This window comes from Girardinichthys multiradiatus, chromosome 14, assembly GCF_021462225.1.
Source record: "Girardinichthys multiradiatus isolate DD_20200921_A chromosome 14, DD_fGirMul_XY1, whole genome shotgun sequence".
NCBI classification, from domain to species: domain Eukaryota; kingdom Metazoa; phylum Chordata; class Actinopteri; order Cyprinodontiformes; family Goodeidae; genus Girardinichthys; species Girardinichthys multiradiatus.
In genome coordinates, this window is record NC_061807.1 from 24,576,275 (window position 1) to 24,596,802 (window position 20,528).

General features: G+C 37.3%; 1 protein-coding gene across 15 annotated transcripts in view; it reads left to right on the forward strand.

The window, feature by feature from the left end:
- The window catches only part of LOC124880236 (adhesion G protein-coupled receptor L3-like), a 357,339-nt gene that overhangs the window by 313,775 nt on the left and 23,036 nt on the right, over positions 1-20,528 (forward strand). For all 15 annotated transcript variants that reach the window (XM_047385217.1, XM_047385213.1, XM_047385214.1 and 12 more), the window contains 3 exons: positions 1,916-2,136; positions 9,781-9,847; positions 11,742-11,833. In XM_047385217.1, coding sequence (XP_047241173.1) covers positions 1,916-2,136; positions 9,781-9,847; positions 11,742-11,833 — 380 coding nt within the window. The remainder of the gene's footprint in view (positions 1-1,915; positions 2,137-9,780; positions 9,848-11,741; positions 11,834-20,528) is intronic.

A 20,528-nucleotide genomic window follows, 5' to 3' on the forward strand; every position in this document is an offset into this window, starting at 1 on the left:
TATGGAACACATTCACAGCAACATTCATCTTAAATTAATTTTTCAGCTACTTCGGGCTAATCTGGATTAGATCCACACTACCTTAAACCTTCTTCTTGTGTAAGAACTGGAGTTTGGATGATATTTATTTTATGGTAGAGCTCAACTGTGGTAACAGGTGTAAACACCCTGTCACTGCACTCATTATGAAGTTAGTTCATGCTAAGTGATCAGCAAAAGGCTTCAAAGAGACAGTTTTTAAAATGAGGTTCTCTTAAAAGCTCAGAAATAGTTAATATCTTACCTGCAATAGATACCTCTCTTGAGTTCTTCATTTAGTACATATCCAAATTAGTTTGTTAAAAAGGCAGCCAAGACCAAATTGGACTTCTGCTGTTTTAAAGCAACCCAATGTCAAATTGTCGTAGCATTTTTTTTCGAAAGCTACTGAAAAAAAATGTAAAGGTACAAGCTACACTTTTGAGTGAAATCAAGCTTATTTAACATATAATTTATCACCTGTAGAACATTTAAAGTAACATTTTCTGTTTTGTTATCTATTTTGTTGTAATTCACTTATTATTCAGGATAAAATCTGCCCTCCAAAAAACAAGCTTCCACACAATAGGCAACGTCCATTTGTAGATTTGCAGTTTTTTTAAATTCTTTCTTACATTTTTATTAAATTCATCCTTCAGAGATGTGTACTTTCAATTGAGCCTATTTGTAAGAACACTGAAAAGGGTGTTTCAGAAAAATGGCTCTGATGTTTTTAAAATTACAGTTGTTTTAAGATGGTAGAAGTCCATGTTAGTCTTGGAAACTGTTGGACTGGCCGTTGTCTTTGACCTCTGGGACCAGCTAATCTGGATTTGTCCTTATTGAAGAAGCCAAGAGAATTATTTACTGCAGATTAGATAATAACTGCTTTTAAGAGAACCTCTTATTAAGAATTCTGAACTACTCTTTTAATCCACATGAAGCTCCTCCAGCATCCTGCCCTGTCTGGATGTTAGGAAGGCAGACAATGCATTTAGCTTTGCATTTCTGGAATACACGTAGCTAACAGTCTTTGTCATAATTTGCAAGGCTAACCTTTATTGTGTATTACCTTCTGTCAATCATTTTGCAGTTTATAATTGATTGTAAATGTAAATATAACAGAAAGGAAATGATGCACCTCTAATTTATCATCTATATTTTCCTGTCGGTGCATAACTGTCAGAAGTTAAAAACTACAGACCATAGTTTAGCCACAAAGCTAACTTCCTGTTAAGTTAAAGACAATGCTCTGGTGCCTGCAGCTTTTCCTCCCATAACGTTTTATGAGTTTAACTCAGCGGTAGAATCGCTTTCCTGGACTGCAATTAATGTCCACTCAACCTCTTAGTTATTAAACTGAATCCATTCCAGTAACAGAATACCCTAGTTATGTCCAACTGTGCCGATAATTGGATCAATCCATGTAAGTGCGGGAGCAGACATGAGGAGGGGGCTCTCTGCTGTATTTCTTTCAAGTACAGAACGTGTGTAACCACATTATAGGCCTGCACCAGGTTAATGTTGTTGTCCTAAATGACTCTTTGACAGCAGACTTCACATTTTCAGATTACTCTTACATCCATGCCAGCTACAGCAAACACAACCTCATGGGCTGCAGTGTTCGACTGCCAGTCGCCACAGGCAAGCATCCAGTGGCTTCAGTCAAACAATGTTTGTCATTCAAATTGTCAGAAATGCTGACTCAGGGAGGTCAGAAAAGGCTGCTGATTAAGAGTCACTCGAACGACTAATTTTGCAAAAAATAATTTTTTGAAAAAAATGTAAAATGATCGAGACTCATTATGATAATGATTAAATCTAGTTTTTTTTGTTTGTTTGTTTTATCTCCCTCCCTCTCTGCCACATTATCTCTGTGACCATGAAACCTTTTCAGATTGCATGTGCCGTTTTCGCCGCCCTGCTTCACTTCTTCTTCCTGGCAGCCTTTACATGGATGTTCCTCGAGGGGGTGCAGCTCTACATTATGCTGGTGGAGGTGTTTGAGAGCGAGCACTCACGCCGACGATATTTCTACCTGGTGGGTTACGGTGTGCCAGCTCTGATTGTGGCCGTCTCTGCGGCAGTGGACTATCGCAGCTATGGGACAGATAGAATGTGAGTACAAATTCAAATTAATGTCTTGTTAATTGCATAACCAGGACAGTGCAATTGTTTAAAGGAAAAATGTATTACAAATATAATCCTCCTACATTTTTAGCTGTTTGAAATGTCTTTTGTTCTTTAGCATGATATTTTTTAACCTCACTATGAGGTTCTTGAAAAACCTACTGTACTACCAGGCGTACAGTGTGTTTTATAACACTGCATGGGGTTTTAAAATTATGGGTGTTATTAGTTTTCAGAGAATAAATCTGGCAATTTTCCATATTCTTATTGTTATCATTTGTATATTTGTTTACTTCTTTGGGAAAAAGAAGTTAACAATATAGTTATTAAAAAAAAATAAAGAAAACCATTTCCGGTGGAGTTTTTTTGAAAATCAAACACTGCGAAGGATAGCGGAGAAGGGCTGAAGGAATGGGCTTGTTTTGCAGCCATAGGATTTGGGTACCTTCCAGATGTTGTGTAGAATGTGAGCTCCTCTGTAAATAAGTACAACCCCAATTGCAAGGAAGTTGGGATGTTAAAACTGATAAACAGTTGTCTTTTTGCAAATATTCACTTATTTTGAATTTCATGCTTGCAACAAGTTTTTTTAATAAAGCTGGGACTGGGGCATGTTTACCACTGTGTTACATCACCTTCCCTTTTAACAACACTCAGTAAGTGTTTGGAAACTGAGGACACTAATTGTTGAAGCTTTGTAGGTGGATTTCTTTCCTATTGTTGCTTAATGTACAACTCCAGCCTGGGGTCTTCGTTGTTGTATTTTGCACACCAATGCATCAAAGATTTTCAATGGGCGACAGGTCTCGAAAGCAGGCAGGCCAATCTAGTGCCTGCACTCTTTTACTACGAAGCCGCGCTGTTGTAACACATGCAGAAAGTGGCTTGGCATTGTCCTTCTGAAATGAGCAGGGATGTCCCTGAAAAAGATGTTGCTTGGATGGCAGCATATGTTGCTCCAAAACCTGTATGTACCTTTCAGCATTAATGGTGCCTTCACAGATGTGCAAGTTACCCATGCCATGTGCACTAACACACCCGCATACTATCCCAGATGCTCCATGATAACCCTGCAGAAGTTGCAGAGATCTGTTGATAAAACAGATGCTAAATGTTGCTCTAATAACAATCTGGATAGTCCTTTTCCTCTTCAGCCTGGAGGACATGAAGTCCATGATTTCCAAAAACAGTTTGAAATGTTGACTCATGAGACCACAGCATATTTTTCCACTTTGCATCAGTCCATCTGAGATGAGCTCAAACCCAGAAAAGCTGGTGGGGTTTCGGAATGTTGTTGATCTTTGGCTTTCGCTTTGCATGGTAGAGTTTTACCTTGAACCTTTAGATGCTCAAGCAGTTGTTCACAAAGTGGTGAACCTCCCCCCATCCTTGCTTGGGAATGACTGAGTTTATCAGGTATGCTTCTTTTATGCCCAATCATGACAATTAACCTGTTCACCCGTGGAATGTTCCAAACAGGTGTTTTTTAACATTCCTCAACTTTCCCAGTCACTGGTTTCCCCTGTTCAAGTTTTTTTGGAACTTCAACTTCAAAATGAGTTAATATTTGCCAAATAACAAAAAAAATGATCAGTTTGAACATTAAATATCTTGTCTTTGTAATGTATTCAATTGCATATAGATAGAATAGGATTTGAAAATCATTTTATTCAGTTATATTTACGTTTTACACAACCTCCCAGCTTATTTGAAATTGGGGTTGTATTCTAATGTGAGGCACTCTGGCTTACTGCAAGAGCTTGGAAGACTTTAGATCAAAGTCAAACACAGCAGCAAATCAACAATAGAATGGCTGAAAAAGAAAATAATTAAGTTCTCGCAATGGCCCAGTATTTTGTCCAGACCTCACCTACTGTGATAAGATCATTATTTAGTGATGCTAAAATGAATGTTCGCAAATCATAAAGAACAGAAGGCCACAAATGGATATGCTAAGAATTCCACTACATCAATGTGAAATTAACTAAGAACGTCATACAAAATGCTAATATGACAATACTGCTAAAAAGTTGTTCTACAAGCTGTTCAATCATGGGTTAACCTGGTTCCCACGACTGCATTTACAGTCATTAAAACGTTTTTGAGTGACTATCTGTTGTATCAGACTAATGGGTATACCTTTTAGCTGCAAGCTAAAAATTCCACTACAAGACAGCCAAGATATAATTTTTAACAACATCAAAGTATCAGATAATATCAGATAATAGGTTGTTGCCTCATATCCTGCCCGTAGGTTATGTCATTGTCCAAGACTGACATTAATATGCTGAATCAAATCACTCCTCCTCTGAAGTTATCTGACTCTCAACAAAACAAATGCAGGGTCAGTGACTGCTTCAAAGGAAGGGATTATGATAATCTGAATAAAATTAGAAATGTTATGATGTTGGTTTGAAGGGCTTCAGTAATCTAAAATATGATATATCTAATGATACTCTAATAGCTGTTACTGACAATCATCTTTTAATGGGAAAATTTTTGTGAATAAATTCCCTTATTGTTGGACTAAATATTGTTTAGACAAGGAATAATTTTTATTTCAGTAGGTAGCTTTCCAGGCATAATTTTAGGCTATTATGGTTAATAAGGGCCTCAGTATTTTCAGACACACATTTAGGCTGCAAAAGAGTGAGACAGAGCGAGGCTTCGTCCTGTAAAAAGAAGGCTGATTAGAGTACCTCAAGGTTGCTTTGTTTGTCTTTTAAGGTTTCAAACTCTGTCACCGAGCATGTTGCACGTTAGCAGGATTTTTCAGGGTGATGGCAAGGAGCCTGTTTCTATAGAGAATATCAACAGAGACTGTTGTTTTAGGAATGATAGCTGGACTGACCGCGATAATCCCTAAACTGAAATCCATTATCAGTCAGGTCATCAACTTTCTTCTTGTCCTTGTTCTTCTTTTCCTTCTTCCTATCATTAGTAGTAGTGGTAGTAGAATAATTGCTACAAATTATAATCATTTTGTCTTTGTGGTCAAATAATAGTAAGACACTGTTTTACATTGACTGCTCATTGTGTCCATGGCGTAATTTCACCTCTGCTCCTAAAAAATGAAAAATGAATGATTTCTCATGATGATGATACAGTTCTTTAAATGAAATCTGAACCGGCTAAAACCGCCATCGGCAGCTCATAGCTATACAAAAATTTGAGATGAGAAATCTGCTACAAAAGTATGATCAATGCATCTCAAATTACCAGTAAAGTTGGACGTGACAGAGGCTTCTTTACAGGGTTACTTCCTGAAGAATGCTTTTCCTTTTCTAAACTGCAAAATATACTGCAGTCTCTAAAGCACTGCATCTCCAAGTAGGGGATCGCTCTCCGTTAATCTCTTGCCCATCTGGGAATAATGAAGACCAGCATCAGCAGTTTGCTGAGATGTTTATCACATATGCCACACACACATGGGCCGGCCACAGAACTAGAAAGACAGTGCATTTGTAGATTGGCAGCGCAATAGTTCTTGGTGATGGATGAGGTGATAGCTGCCACCGCCTGAGCCTAGGCATCATGTGAATAATTAAAGCCTGCCACCGGTGGAACAATTATATGCTGCCATTGAAGGATGAGGCGGCAGATAAAGCATGACACGTGGTGAATAGCAAAAGGTAGTGGTGGTGTTGGGTGGAGTGGGAATGGGAATGGGAGGTATGGTAGAGTGTCCTGTTGCAAATTGATTCATGGTGCTGTGACTGCATTATCATGGATGGGATCACTTTGACCAGAAATATCCAACACATTTCAGTGACCTAGTTGCAGCAGATGATCTCATGGTAAAGCATAAGAAATTTGATCCTGTGTTTCTTTGCTACTTTAAATTTACATTATACATGAAAGGAGCTGGAATTTCCTAGAATTTCCTGGAAGCTCCTGTTGTATGTTGACTCAGTTGTCTAGTTGGTGATGCAGTGATGTGTTAGCCGTTTCTGATTACCTGAGCATTTGCAGTGAAGGGTGTGTGTGGTTAGGAGAAACAGTTAACACACACTTACGTTCCTATATCCATTTGGACTTTTTAAAGGAACTGCAGCATGAGGGTTGCATGCAGAATGGGCTTTGCTGAATTAATATTATTATTGTGAAGTAATCTGCCATCATGCTTTCCTGACCCGATTTCACTCTCTAAGCTTAAACATATTTCTATCTATATTCTTTTATAGCAGTTATCTTTTCTGGTAGCTGAGGATTTGGCCCTCTTCTGTCCCCCCACATACTTTTTAAACGGTTTCTGCACAATAATGGAAAGTATGGAATTTAATTTAGGCATTCTGGTTTCTAGATATAGCACAACTTAATTGATTATGGGGAAATATTTCTTGATGTTATTCACTATCCAATTATCTACAATTTGCATCCATCCATATGTCTGTCTTTCCTTCCTTTTGGTCTGTTTTTTTAATATTTTCTTTCAATTTTCTGCCTTTAAAACCTTTTGACTGTAGACATGTCTGCCAAATATTTGCATTAAACATGTCTTGTTAAATTTTAAAACTGGCAGAGAAGGACTGAGGCCTTCTGTAAAACAATTTCATAGCTCAGACAGTATGTCAAGTAACATTATCATACCTTCTGCACTGTTCTCTAAAATCAGTCTGTAAATCAAAATACTATTAAGGGTTTCCGAAGAAGTCAGAAACCATATTGATTTGCTTCATTACTTTAATCAATAGCTTTCCAATAAAACTGTTGCTTGTGTTGCAGAGATGCAAAGACATTGCCTTTACTGTGAGAATATCATGCATCCACTCAGTGCAGATTTGTTTCCTGCAGTCCCAGAAAACCAGAGCACGCGGTTCTGACACGGGAATAGCATGTGTCTAAACTGGCAGACATTTGCATTTATTATCGCTCAGATTATGTAGGAGCAAAACAAAAAAGAGAGCATGCCAGGAGGTGAGATAAAACTGGCTGTGCTTGCACCAAAAGCCAGAGACAAGCATGACAAGAGTGGTGTGAAGGAGGTAAGAGGAGGCAGAGAGAAAATGACAGCCCCTAGTTCCTGCCGCCTACCAACTCTTTAAATCTCACTGTGATCTGAGGAGGAAGAAGGAGAAACACAAACAATGGAACCTTGAACATAATTTATAACGGCGACATTTGGAACATGAGCTCAGATGAGATGCCAGACTTCTGTGAATATTGTTCCGCTTTTGTTTGTGTATGTTTGCTGTTTTATGCGTTCATGTGTTGTTTCTTTTTTTTTTTTTTTTTGTCTCTTTCTTGTCTCTTCTTATCCATTGATACCAGAGAGCAGGAGATATAATGATCCCAGTAAAATGAAAGCAACACTTTTGTCATGTCACTTGTTATGTTGAGTTTTTTCTTGTGTCAAAGCGGCGTCTGCTACTTTGCGGAGTTTTTTGGAGGCAAACGAGAAAAATGTGCACACTGACAGCTAACCTTTTTATATCAATTAAGCGCCAATTGCTCCAAATACTGGAGATGCTATTTTTTGTTTTTCCTTCACAGCTATCGAAGCAAAATAATATTTGTTGTTTTAGTTCTCTTTGTTGACAATATTGTGTTGGGTTTGAATTGATTCAGAAGTATTTTGATATACATTGACATATATATTCCATATTTTGTCTTTTCATGACTATGTTTAATTTATTGGGGTTATGTGTGATAGACCAAAACAAAGTTGTGCATAACTGTAAAGTGAATGGAAAATGATGCTCAAAACATTGACATGCCTTTATATTTAACCCCCTTTACTCTGATACCCCTAGGAAAAACTCACCCAATTAGTAAATCGAGTCCACTTGTGTGTAGTTTTATTTCAGTATAAATCCAGGTTTTGTGTGAAGGCATCAGATGTTTCTTAGAGAACATTAGAAAACATATAACACCCTGAAGATCAGGGACACAGCAGTTAAGTTGGGAACGATATGGCCCAACTTCAAACCTACCAAGACATGGCGATCCATCTAAACTGACAGGCCTGGGAGGGAGAACATTAATCAGAGAAGCAATTGAAAGTCTCCATGGTAACTCTGGAGAAGTGGCGGAGATCTGTTGCTAAGACAAATATTTGTTGTGCGCTAAAAATATGGCCTTTATGGAAAATTATCAAAAAGAAAGCCACTGTTTAAATAAAGAAATCCGAAGCTCAGATTATAGTTTGCTGCAAGCCATGTCGGGGACTCACCAAATATGTGGAAGACGTTGCTCTGGTCAGATAAGGACAAAATGTGACTTTTTGTCCTACATGCGGTAGAAATGTAACATTGCACATCACCCTAATCACTGTGAAGCATGCTATGGCGATGGAAGAAAACTCCCGACGTCAGACGCACATGTCCTGCAACATTTAGTGGCGTCCCTGCTCCAACATGCACCTCAGCAAGACATTAAGTTTTATACAGTCCTGCTAATGCCTCACTGACTATTTGATTCATGTGTTTTAAGGTTGATTAACATCTAAAAGTTGCAGCAAAAAGATTGGTTTCACAAAGTGCTGAGTAGAGGGGGCTAAATGCAAATGCACACCACAGCTTATAGATTATTGTTTGCAAAGAAGATAAAAAACATGTATCATTTTCCTTTGACTTCACAATTATGCATAACTTTGTCTCAGTGTATCACATACAGTCTAAATGAAATACAAAGGAGTTCTATGGTTGCAACAAGACAAAATGGTAAAAATTTCAAAGTATAAATATTTGTTTTTCAAGGCGCTTTTATAGAGATTACCCATTTTGAGAGAAATATTTCTCTATCCTTCCAATTCACTTTTTAAAAAGTTCCACAAACATTTTAATTTGCCTTAAAATGCTGTTGGATTACAGCTCGTTCCCTGCCACTTCCACTCCACGTCAGTCTGAGCGACAGTCACTGCAGCAAGAACTGTAATTTTTCAGCAGCCAAAAATGGAGGCGTCTATCTGCTCTAGCAGCGGAGATTAAAAGATTAATAATTCAACCACAGGTCATGAATCACATTTTTTCTCCCCTTATTTCAAAAGAACACTGTTACCTTCCACTGGCCCCACTCGGCAGAGGGCGAGATTGACTTTCCGTATTGTTTTCGTACGAAGCGTGAGGTCAAGAGAGCACTTTATTATATTATTGATGCAATAATGGAGGCTCCTACAGAGTATTCACAGTTAACATGGACATGTAGGACATGTCTGTGAGAATTTTGAAGGACTGTCAGGGTCAGGGTCAATCCAATTCCATTAGAGTAAGACAATTAGGATTCAATTGATGACTAATTGAATGGTAATTTGCCACTCTAACCCTACAAACCGAAACAGAAAGGAGCTCATTTCTGCTCTGTCTTTTCTTTTTCAAAGCAGATATGATGGGTTTTGTTTTTTTTGTATTTTTATGCGTCATGATGGCGGTTATTGACAGTTAGAATATAGTCTCCTCCAGATTCCAGCTGATGGTAATAATTCTCTAAGCCACTTTAAGCCAGCATGTTTTGAAGTGCCTATTTCTCTGTGTCACTCCATTCTCCGACTTGATGTATAACCCCCTGAGCTGGAGTATAAAGCTATACCATTATATCTCAATCCTCCTCCCTCACTTTTTCTGCTAATGTTGCCCATCCTGTCCCCTTAACTTAACGTCCCCTTCACCTCTTGTTCTTTCTCTCTCGTTGCAGTTGCTGGCTTCGCCTGGACACGTACTTCATCTGGAGTTTCATAGGACCGGCAACCTTGATAATTATGGTAAGCTTCCTCCTTCTAATAACTGCCACATCCCCCCCCCCCTTCCCCTTCTGCTCATTAACCCTACTTAGCCCGCGGGTCGCTGCTTAAATGGTCCACAGAGATCCCCTTTTTTTTCCTGGTTCCTCTGTTGAGCACACATGCTACCGTGAGGCACAGAGGCATCGAGAAAAATGAATGAGGGGCATAGAGGATATATATTGCTTGTCACTGCACCGCGGTCAATGGCAAAGACAATTTTGGAGGGGAGCTAAGAGCGACGTTATGGAGCTGGAGAAGCAAAGAGAGAGCGAACTCTGCTCTGCACGCAGTATTGGAGTAATCCGCACAGCGATTATGATTGATTTTGTTCCTGTTCCAACTCGTACTTCACTACCCTTTCTCCATCTCCGCTCTGTGGCTGCAGATACACATGCATTATGCAAGGAGGACACACACTCGTTTCATGCTTTCTCAAGTAGGACAGCAACTTGTTCCTTCTAAAATGGCATTTATTGATCCAGCTGCTTTAAATTAGCTGCAAGGCTGAATAATCATATGAAGCTGTGGTTACTTTTTTGTCATCAGTGATCAAACTGTTTCATCGCAATTTATTTGAAAACCCAAATTCAGTTACTTAGAAAATCAGAATACTACATAAGATTTATGGATGGGATGGAGCTCCTTTTTCATGAATTGCTGTATCATAGCTCTGTGACAAGAAATCAATCAGCATCTGGCTCTTTACAATCTCAAGATCCATAATTCCCCTCACTCTAAAATAAATTTTATTTGACTCGTGGAAAAATATAATTATCATATTAGTTTTATGAATATATATATACCTTCTTTTTGTAAATTATGCAAATAGAAATCCACAAAGACCAAAGAAGAAAACAACTTTTACAATGAGGGAAAAAATACATCTTCTGAACTAAAGAGAGGCCAACACAGTCTTTTCCCCTTGCAGTGGAAAATGAAAACTGCTCAAAACAAATAAATCACATATTCTGCAGCCTAATGGCAATGACAAAAAATGAAAGACAAATAAATCCTGTGCAACATTAGTGTCCTTCATTTTATGCAGATATTGCATAACAACAAATGGAATAACTGTTAAAACTTCCCTTTCTGTTTCCCTTTAATGTAAAGAAAGACTTGTTTATTTATCTGTCCTTTTTGGTCAAATTTATTCAGAGCCATTAAAAATGACCGGAGGAGTGTATGAATAATTGTGCAAGTATCCGTTTCTCTGAAAGTAAAAAGTGAATAATTGCTGATCCAATCAACAATCATACATATCTAACTGCCTAGCAGTGATGTGTTCGACACATACTATCATGCAAACCACTTAGAAGCACCAGTTTGGAGTAATCCCATCACTCACTCCTTTATTTCTTCCCTTCTGATTAACAAACAAGAATAGCTACATAATTCCAACCTATAAAAATACGAGTAATGGTTTATCCTATTTTGTTTCAAGTTATCATTTGTTTAATCTTGCCTCATACGAGCTGAATGTCACCTGTTTACAAGAGGAAACTTCCATCAGACTAATTGCTGTAATTTTCGAGGAGTCCCTCTAAATAGGCCCTACTCATGCTGTGACTGGAATTGGCTCTTTTTCTGCTTCTTGTAATCCAATCTGACAAAGAGAAGATTAATGAGATACACCACAGTCGGTATGTTTATATATTTAAAAAAAGAAAGTGTGAGTATGACTCGTATGACTAGTCCCTGCACTCTCTGTTTTACCTCCACGGAGGTCTTCAGAGGATTTTGCGCTCTGTTTGGCAAAGTGGAAAACCGAGTCTGGCTACAATTTTCCGGCTTTGTGCTACAAAGTGCCCCGATTTAAAATGGATGGGACTGGGACACTCCTTGTTCACCCCCTCTTTCTCTTTTTCTCTTCCAGCTCAACGTGATCTTCCTGGGCATCGCTCTCTACAAGATGTTCCATCACACGGCCATTCTGAAACCAGACTCCGGTTGCCTGGACAACATCAAGTAAGAGCACTCTGATCACCCAGATATCCATTAAAGTCACCCCAGAAATAGCACCTTGCTTGTGCGCCTTTGTTGCAGGTTGAAAGAATGCTTCGTTGTGAAGATGGGAGCTTGCTCCCTCTAAACTCTGCCTTTCACTGCTGCATTGTGTTGAGCTTGTGCTGACATTCTTCGATTTTCAGTGAACTTTTAGGTCCAAAAAAGAAAACAAGAGTTCTAGAAACTATTTTTAGTTTTAGACTTTATTTCTTATGAACTAAATAGGTGTCCCCTACCTTCTTTCTGTCCTTCCTTTAATTATTGTGTCGTACCCCTATATCTCCTTACTTTTTTCCTTTCCTTTTTTATTTCTTCCTTGGGACCTGCCTCTCTTCCAACTGTCATTAGTTTTTTTTTTTTTTTTTTTCTTATTTGTGTCCTTTCTTTCCTCCCTCTGTCTCTCCCTCACACCTTTTTCTTTCCTTCCTTTATCCATCCATCCTTGTGCACTAAATGTTTATTTCTGTTTTTCCTTCCTTCCTTTATGTCCTTCCTTCATGGCTTCTTTACTTTCCATCCTGGTGTCCATCTTTTATTTAGTCCATGTTTCCTTTTTTTAATTCCTTGTGTCCTTCTTTCTCTCAGTACATACATTTTTGTGCCCCAAGTCTTGTCTTTCAATTATTTATTCCATCCTTCCTTGAGTCCTTCCTTCCCTCTGTCCACATACTTTGCCATTTTCTTTCCTACTTTGTTTTCATCCTTTCTTGTATCCTTTATTTCTTTACCACTTTCCTTCCTCCCTTCCTTGTCTTTCCTTGCCTTCTTTTCCATCTAATTCCTCTTTTTGCAGGTTTCATATTTAAAATCTCCCCACTGTACGAATATCTTCCTTATTTTCTTAGTAATGTTTACTATTTTATATTTTGAGCATAATAGACTAGGAACTCTGGAATACTAAGTCTGGTAGTCTAGAATATTCACATGAATAATGTGCAGGGACCTTGTTCCATCTCCTTGATGTGTTTAAACCATTATTAAAAGCACTTAAAATGTGAACACCCAGCCTGAGGGTAGAGGGAGCCTTACTCTGCAGAGGTAAGCACCTCTTATTATGTTTAAAGGTTATGTCAGTCCAGGTTAAAATCAAACAGGTATTGTGTTGTGTCTCTATCATTATCTAAATAGGAAGCAGTCATCTGCTCAAGGAACAAGGCCTGGAGACAATCTGACAGATAACCTGGTGTTATCTAGGTGTTAACATGGAGCTGATAAATATTCATTGTGTGCGTGTAAGCTTCTATATCAATCCCTGCATGTTGTCAGCTAAAATACATCCTTAAGGGACAACATTCGCAGGAAAACCCAAACTTTGAGTACTTACAATACATTTAACACATTTAATGGAAGAAATAAGTTAATTTTCTGTGAGAAGAATAACCTTTAAAGGAGCAGTACTAAAAATCGTGGTTGCAGGATGATGCTGCACTGTCTGATGTCAGGCCGGGCTTTTTCTGCAGATGGTTTCAGTGTTGTTTTGCTGCCTTTATGTTCTGATGGATGCCGGCTGTATATTGTATGTATGTTTGCTTCACATTTTTAAGCCACTTTAGACACATTAGTCTGCCTTATGGCTGGTATTGTGGCTGTATTTTTGTGGAGTCACATCACTGCGAGGGTCTCTGAAAAGCGACCCTTGTCTGCCCTCTACTTTTTTGATGCACAGACAAGCATGTGTAAAAACACAAGAGGAAAAGACAACTAAATGAAATCATCAGAGTGTCTATGCTCTCAGAAAGATGCTACTGGGTTAATAAAGATTGATGCAAAATGGTTTTACCATTTTTAAAACAAGAATTTGCTGTAAAGGTTAGAATTTATTGCAGATTATATTTAATTCACACATTGTCAAAATTATGCATACAGGCTCAAAGATCTACACTCCAACCAATATTTGGTTAAAAGTTCCTGAGCAACCACATGCTTGTTGTGGCCGTCAACAAGCTTCTGCTATAATTCCGACTGAATATTTGATGACCTTTCTTGTAAATACAAGTAGAACTAATTGAAATCAGATGGTTATCTGGCACTGGCCCGGCTTTTAAGCATCCATTACACATTTTCTGCAGGGGTTTTTGCTCATTCCATTATATTTATGTTGCTAAATCCAGTCAAAACCCAGTTTTGATGTGTGGATGGGATTATGGTGTCTTGGCTTCCACTCTCTAACTGTTCATTTGAGGTGTAGTTAAAGAGTCCTATTCTGTCTTTATCTTTATTCTGTGGTACAGCTCAACAGTATGATGCTCCCACCACAGTGCTCAACAGTTAGTACAGTATTATTAGGATCCAAAGCTCCACCATGTCTCCTCCAAAACATACATCCCAAATACTTCAATTTTCATCTCTTCTGATCACATAATTCTTCTACAGGTGGGGAGAAAAGTTTGGCTTTTACATGTGGGCAGCTGCACATCCATTATTAGCAGAAAATGCCTTTATTGATTTGGCACCCTTTCAGTCCATGGCAATGTTAAACAAGCATGACTCTGGTCCGTGACACTGCAGGTTTAGCAGCTTCCAGTTCATGGATGGTTTAAGCCATTTCTTTTCATCTGAAGGTGACAGTTTGGAAAATTGGTGGCACATTTGAATAACTTGTACGTATTAACAATTATTTGAAAAAATGATCCTGGCAGTTGTTTAGAAAAAGCAACAAAAGACTTCTCCAACTTGTGTAAATGTACAAAATGTTTCGTATATCCTAGAGCCTGCATGTATAATTTTGAGCCTATGTGTATCAGGGACAGTCTACATGAACTCAAACTTGTGCACTCAATTCTTGCTTTTTTATCTTCCTAGTTTTTTGTCATAAAGTTTTAAGTTGTAAAAGGACAGTTCAAATAAATAATTAAAAGCTAAAAATGAATAAAGAATTCAAGGCCATAATCAGTGTATGTAAGCTAATGATCAGAACTGTCCATAAAGGTGGCAAAAATAGGCATAAATGACCATAATTTAAACATACTAAGCAATTATGGTACCCTGGTTAGAATGCAAGTTACACTTATTACATTGAAGGGAATTACACAATATTATAACTGAAAACCGAAGCTGCGATACTTTACTGCATTGGTAATTCAAACTAGACTTGACTCCTGCGGTGACTACATAATGTAATACTTACACAGTCAAAAACCTACTGTTAAGTATTCATTCTCATAAATTCTCTCTCAAACTCCGGGCCCCCTGCTGTACTATGTTCTAGCTATTCTATAAAAACAGTGTTGAAACTGTAAGAACTGTTTCCATCAGCACTTATGTTTACAAGAGACTTGAACAAATAGATTATCAAATAAATGTGCTTGTGCAACATTCTAGCACAGAACCACAGATACAAATACTGTAAATGCAGACACTCAGAAATGACCCATGCTGAATATATATCCTGTAGAGGAAACACGTTCCAAACACCACCCTTCTGCATCTTTACACTGCTATGTTGCTCATTTAAAAAGTAGACAACAAAATGCAATATTTTAAAAGTTTTCATGTTCTTCTAAATCAAGTGGCAGATGTGCTGCAGTGAAATAATAAATGAATATATATTTTTTTATAATTATACTTTTTCTGTTATAATTGCAATAAAATTGGAATTAAATACATTTAATACTAAATAGATGCATCTATTAATATGTACGTATTGGTAACTTATGAATTTATAATTAATTGTGAGATCAATTCTTTACAATTCAATGTTATGTTATATGAGGATCATTCATATTCATTTCAGCATTTATTTTATGATTTCATGGCTCCTGTGTAACAGCAAACTATGAAATCATTCAAACTGTCATTATGGCTCATCAAATACAACCAAACAAGCAGTAAATCGACACAGAAAGTCAACCTCTGAAAATGATCTGATAGACTAGTGCAGTGTTAGCTCCACTCATGTCGATGGTTAAGGCTCACAGATAAAATACATTTAAAAATTGCTGCAGCAAGAAACCAAGACATAATAAAAATTTAAAATATTTGTTAAACTTTGGCCTTTTTGGACATCTTTTTGGACAGCTTTCTATCTAGGGTTCCCCATTTTTCTATTTCTGGACAATATACAGTTTAGTTTATTTTGTTGCCAAAAGAAATATTGACAGTCCTTGTTTTTATCGTTCTGTGATTTATAACTCTGCAGCCTCCTAAGTGTAACAAGCAGCTGACCTCCTGACTCCAAGTTGTACCGATTTCAAGAGAGTGACCAATGTTTTATGTGGCCACTAAGAAACTGATTCCTTGGGCACAGCTTTGTGTCAGTGCTCGTTCATCTTGGTATTGTTTTTGAGGTATTACTAAAGCTACAACTGCACAAACATGTTCACAAACCTGGTCTGAATGTCATCAGCTGCATGTCTTGTATAAGCCTGTAGTTTATCATAAAAATAAACTGAAAAAAGTGGAGCTTTTAGTTTTATTCTGCAATGAGCATAAACAGTTTCTACATGTCATAGTTTAACTTTACAGAAATGCTTTTTGCCTTATCTTTCTCTCCAAGTTGAACTGGTTTGATAATAATGTGGCAGCACTGGTTTATTCTGTCAGTTTAGTTTTTATTTTCTTTGTGTCTTTAGTTTCATCTGTCTGCTTTTTGATTCCTCTTTATGATTTGATGTCAAGTTTACTGTTCTGATTTCATCATTCTGCCTTTTTCATTTAATAAGAATATTTCATCTAATTTCATCTGTTTCTATTAATGCTTGCCAGTTTCACTGCTTTTAGCACTTACAGTACACCCTGCTTTTTTTGCCTGTCGGTCTTTAAATGTTTTTCTGTTTTTCATTTCACGTTTCTTTTCCCTCTTCATATTAGCTACCGTTATTATGATGGATGTGTTATTGTGGAGTGGCACTGGTAAGATACAACATTTCTTGGTACTGGGTAAAAAGTAGAAGTGATTCTGTGCTGAATGTTTTTTCCCCTTCCTCTTCCCTTTAGAGAGACACATACTGTCCTGGTATTCATCTACTGCAGTGCGGGATTTGCTCTCTTTGTATTTAATTTCAAGTATAAAGTGGATCAAGTGTGAACAAACCTAAGTTAAAATGCCAGATTCATGGAATATAAGAAACTGAGGCCATGACAATTTTAAACGTTTGCCACGTTATTGTGATATGTATCTGGGACAAATCAACTAAAAGGAAAAACAAATCTGTTTGAGGGAAAAGAGTAAACCATCAGGTCACCATAATTCACAAATGACCTGGTTGCATTTGTGGACTCCCTTAATCTGACATTTGTTGAAACACTTTTAGACTCAGTTCCAGCATTTAATCTTTGTTGGTACGAATCTATCAAAATGTCACACCTTTACTTTGCAAAGGTTAAACAAATCTATCAGATTGTGACCACGTCTCTTGTCCACAGCCTTCTTCAGGTGACCCTAAAGATTTTCTTCTGGAGAAGTCACTGTTTTGTTCATGTACAGTATAGCTTAGCTCATAGTGAAGAAAATTGAAATCCTTCTTCATGTTCTGCTGTCTGCTATTTCTGATCAAAATAAACTCGTATTTAGAACTGTTCATACTCTCCTCCGCCTTGACAAAGCCTTTTTGGAATTGTGGTTAAAAGTTCAGTCTTGGTTTAACCATAATATGTTGTTAGCTCACAAGGTTTTGGGAGATTTTAATCAGGTCAGAATTCCTGTGATCCCTGGTTTTTAAAAAAATGTCTGTCATTTCTTTTTCTGGAATTTAACAAAAAATACATATATTTTTGGTAGTCCTAAATTTAGTCTAATTTATTGCACAAATTTATTTCATTGCAGCTTTACTTTTTTGTAGTTATAATAAGGCAAGGCAAGGCATAGCCTCAGTTTTTATTTCATAAATCAGCTTTTTCACAGGGCTGTTTATGCTTTTGAGATTCACATACCTCTATATTTAGCAAATATAAAACATGATAAACCAAACATTTCCAGGTGTGAATTCTGCAGGATGTTTTCTATATAATACTCGCACAACATTGTATCAAGACTGAAAAAGTTTCAGTGTTGTCTTAAAAACATTTAAGTGTACTCACTTTTAGATGATTAGTATATTTAGCATACTTTTGGTGAACTCTGAGACCCTGTTCGACTGATTATGGCTCTTCCTGTATTCTGAGAAATTGTTTAAAACAAGTCGAATTAACCAGTTGCGGTCTCATACATTAATGTTGTGTGACACTGCAGTGAACAGAACTTTTGCAAATTAGGTCATTTGGTTTGAAACTGGTAATAATGTCAGTTTAAAGTAATAGTCCCCTGCCTAAATTTACTTATTTTTGGTCAGGCTGTTCGCCAACTGGAACAATATTGTTATTCTCAGTTGAAAGCACACTATTGCAGCCTTTATGAAGTGATATAAGTCATATTTAATCACCATATTTGGATTTAGGAGGAACTTTGATTTCTGTCGTATACATCACAGAGAACCATTTCTTGTATTTTGGTAGAACTGAAAGAAACATATATTTATTATATCTTGTTTTTCATTTCAAAAACCACAAACTGATTCTCAGAGAAAGAGCAATTTGTTTGTATCTGTCTCTGTCTCATCATGACTGTTCTACCGACGTGTTGTACATGCGCTTGTCCGTCAATCTGCCAGAATCACCAGGACTTCACATCCCTGGTGTGGTTATGTACAAGAAAGACAGAGTGGGTCTGTGGACCATTACTAACAATGTTTCATATAAAATGTGCTGTAATATAAAATGTGTGAACTGAGATCTGGCAGAGAGAATGATACAAAAGTAGTAACAAACTGCAGACGAAGAGTTTTACACAAATAACTCCAAATATAAAAGAGAATGAAGTATATATATTCATGATGTAGAAATAGCATTAACAAAATAAAACTTTAAAACCAGTTTTAATTAGTCAGACATATGCTTTTGAACTGCACCCACTATGACATACAGACAAATTTGCAGATACTGACTGCTTGTAACGACTCCGCAGAACCAGATTTAAAAAAACCCAAAGGATATCGCTTCACTTATGATGCTATTCCTTACATATATCCACAAACACGTGCAATGCATCTTTATTCTAGAGAAAGCAAAAATATTACTCTGGCTCATATGTGCCATTTTTTCCAGGGGTTTATTGCAATAACTAATTCAAAACGTCTCAAATTAAATGCTGCATATGAAAAACTGAATGAGGCATTTATGTATGTCGAGGTAGCACAAATATTATTTTAGGAGAAAAGGTAATATTAAGGAGAGTAAATATTGGAAAGCAGAATTGCGGTTTCATCAATATAATTGTCTCACTAAAATAAAACTGAGGTTTAAAAATGTAACAAATGAATGACAATGAAAATATGCTGGTGGAGAATCTCCCTTCAAATTTGTAGGTAAAAACTCCCCTTCGGCGCCCAACCCCCCCAAAGATGGCGTTAATCCTGTCAGGATAAAAGAAAAATATGTTTTAGATACTGTTGTACTGCCTCGAGGCTCCTGCCAAGCATTGTCAAAACCATCCCAGAGTTTTCCGATGTCTCCAGAAGAAGAAATTCCATGTGTTTCTATGAGTCATATAGATTCTTCATTTCCTGTCCTCTCTGTCGTCTTCTTTGTGACCTCTTTTGTGTGTTGTCAACCACCATTTCAAACAAAGCCACCACTAGCGAGAAGAAGATATTTTCGGTCCTTTTAGGCCCGCAGCATGTGTTTTTCAGTGCAATCTGAGGGCAGTCGTCTTGATGAAGTACCTCCCCCACCAGGTCATTAAGGCAGCCCTGGGAAAATTATGTTTAATGTTCGAGCCACTCAATTCATAAATCATTTTTTTGCTTTGCACCTGGCCCATTTATAAATGTGCTAAATGCTAAAGTCTGCCAATTATTATGAGGTCAGTAAGATCCTGTACTTCTATGAACTGAGAAAATTTGGATACCACATTTTCATTTATAAAAATTGTTTATCCTCTTTTCTTGGTCACAATGTTTGCATTTGTTTCGTTTGTGTAGCCAACAAACATGCCATCTTTGCTTTTCCTGCATTGTTCCCTCTCCATGTCCTTATTTGTACATTGAATTTATAGTCTCATGTTACATATTACAGTCTTATTTTCTTTGTGTTTTGATTTATTTCTGTTTTTTATGCTTCTGTTTTTGTAATGTTGCTCAGCTATCAGGATTATGCACCTGAAATCAAGTAAGACAAACCATGAAGGACTCTTTTTCCGATAACGGCATCTCTCATTTCAACCTATCTATGAAACAAAATCAGAACCAAAAATCCATCTGGCTTCCTCTCTGAATCATTAACGTGATTAATAGGGGGGGACTCACTCATGCTGAATGCCACATTAGTGAGCCCACAGTCCTCCAGCCTTAGATACACTGCCTTCAGATGTGACAAGCAAGATAATGTTTTACTGGTACCTGTATTTTTACGGTGCACTGTATGGATGTATTAGTACTGTAATGAAGATATGGCACTCACATTTATCAAGTGGAAGTCATTTTCTATAAGCACATAAAGGCTCTATTCAAAATGTGTATCAAAGTGTTGGGTCACAGTTCAAGCTGGAGGCCCATTCCTTTAGGGAGGAAACTTTTACAATTGCAGAGTCGACATTGACAAAGTTTAAAACAACTAAACACACACTGCAATAATATGCACCAAAATCATTGTCACTTTAAAAAAATTAAAAATACATCATAAA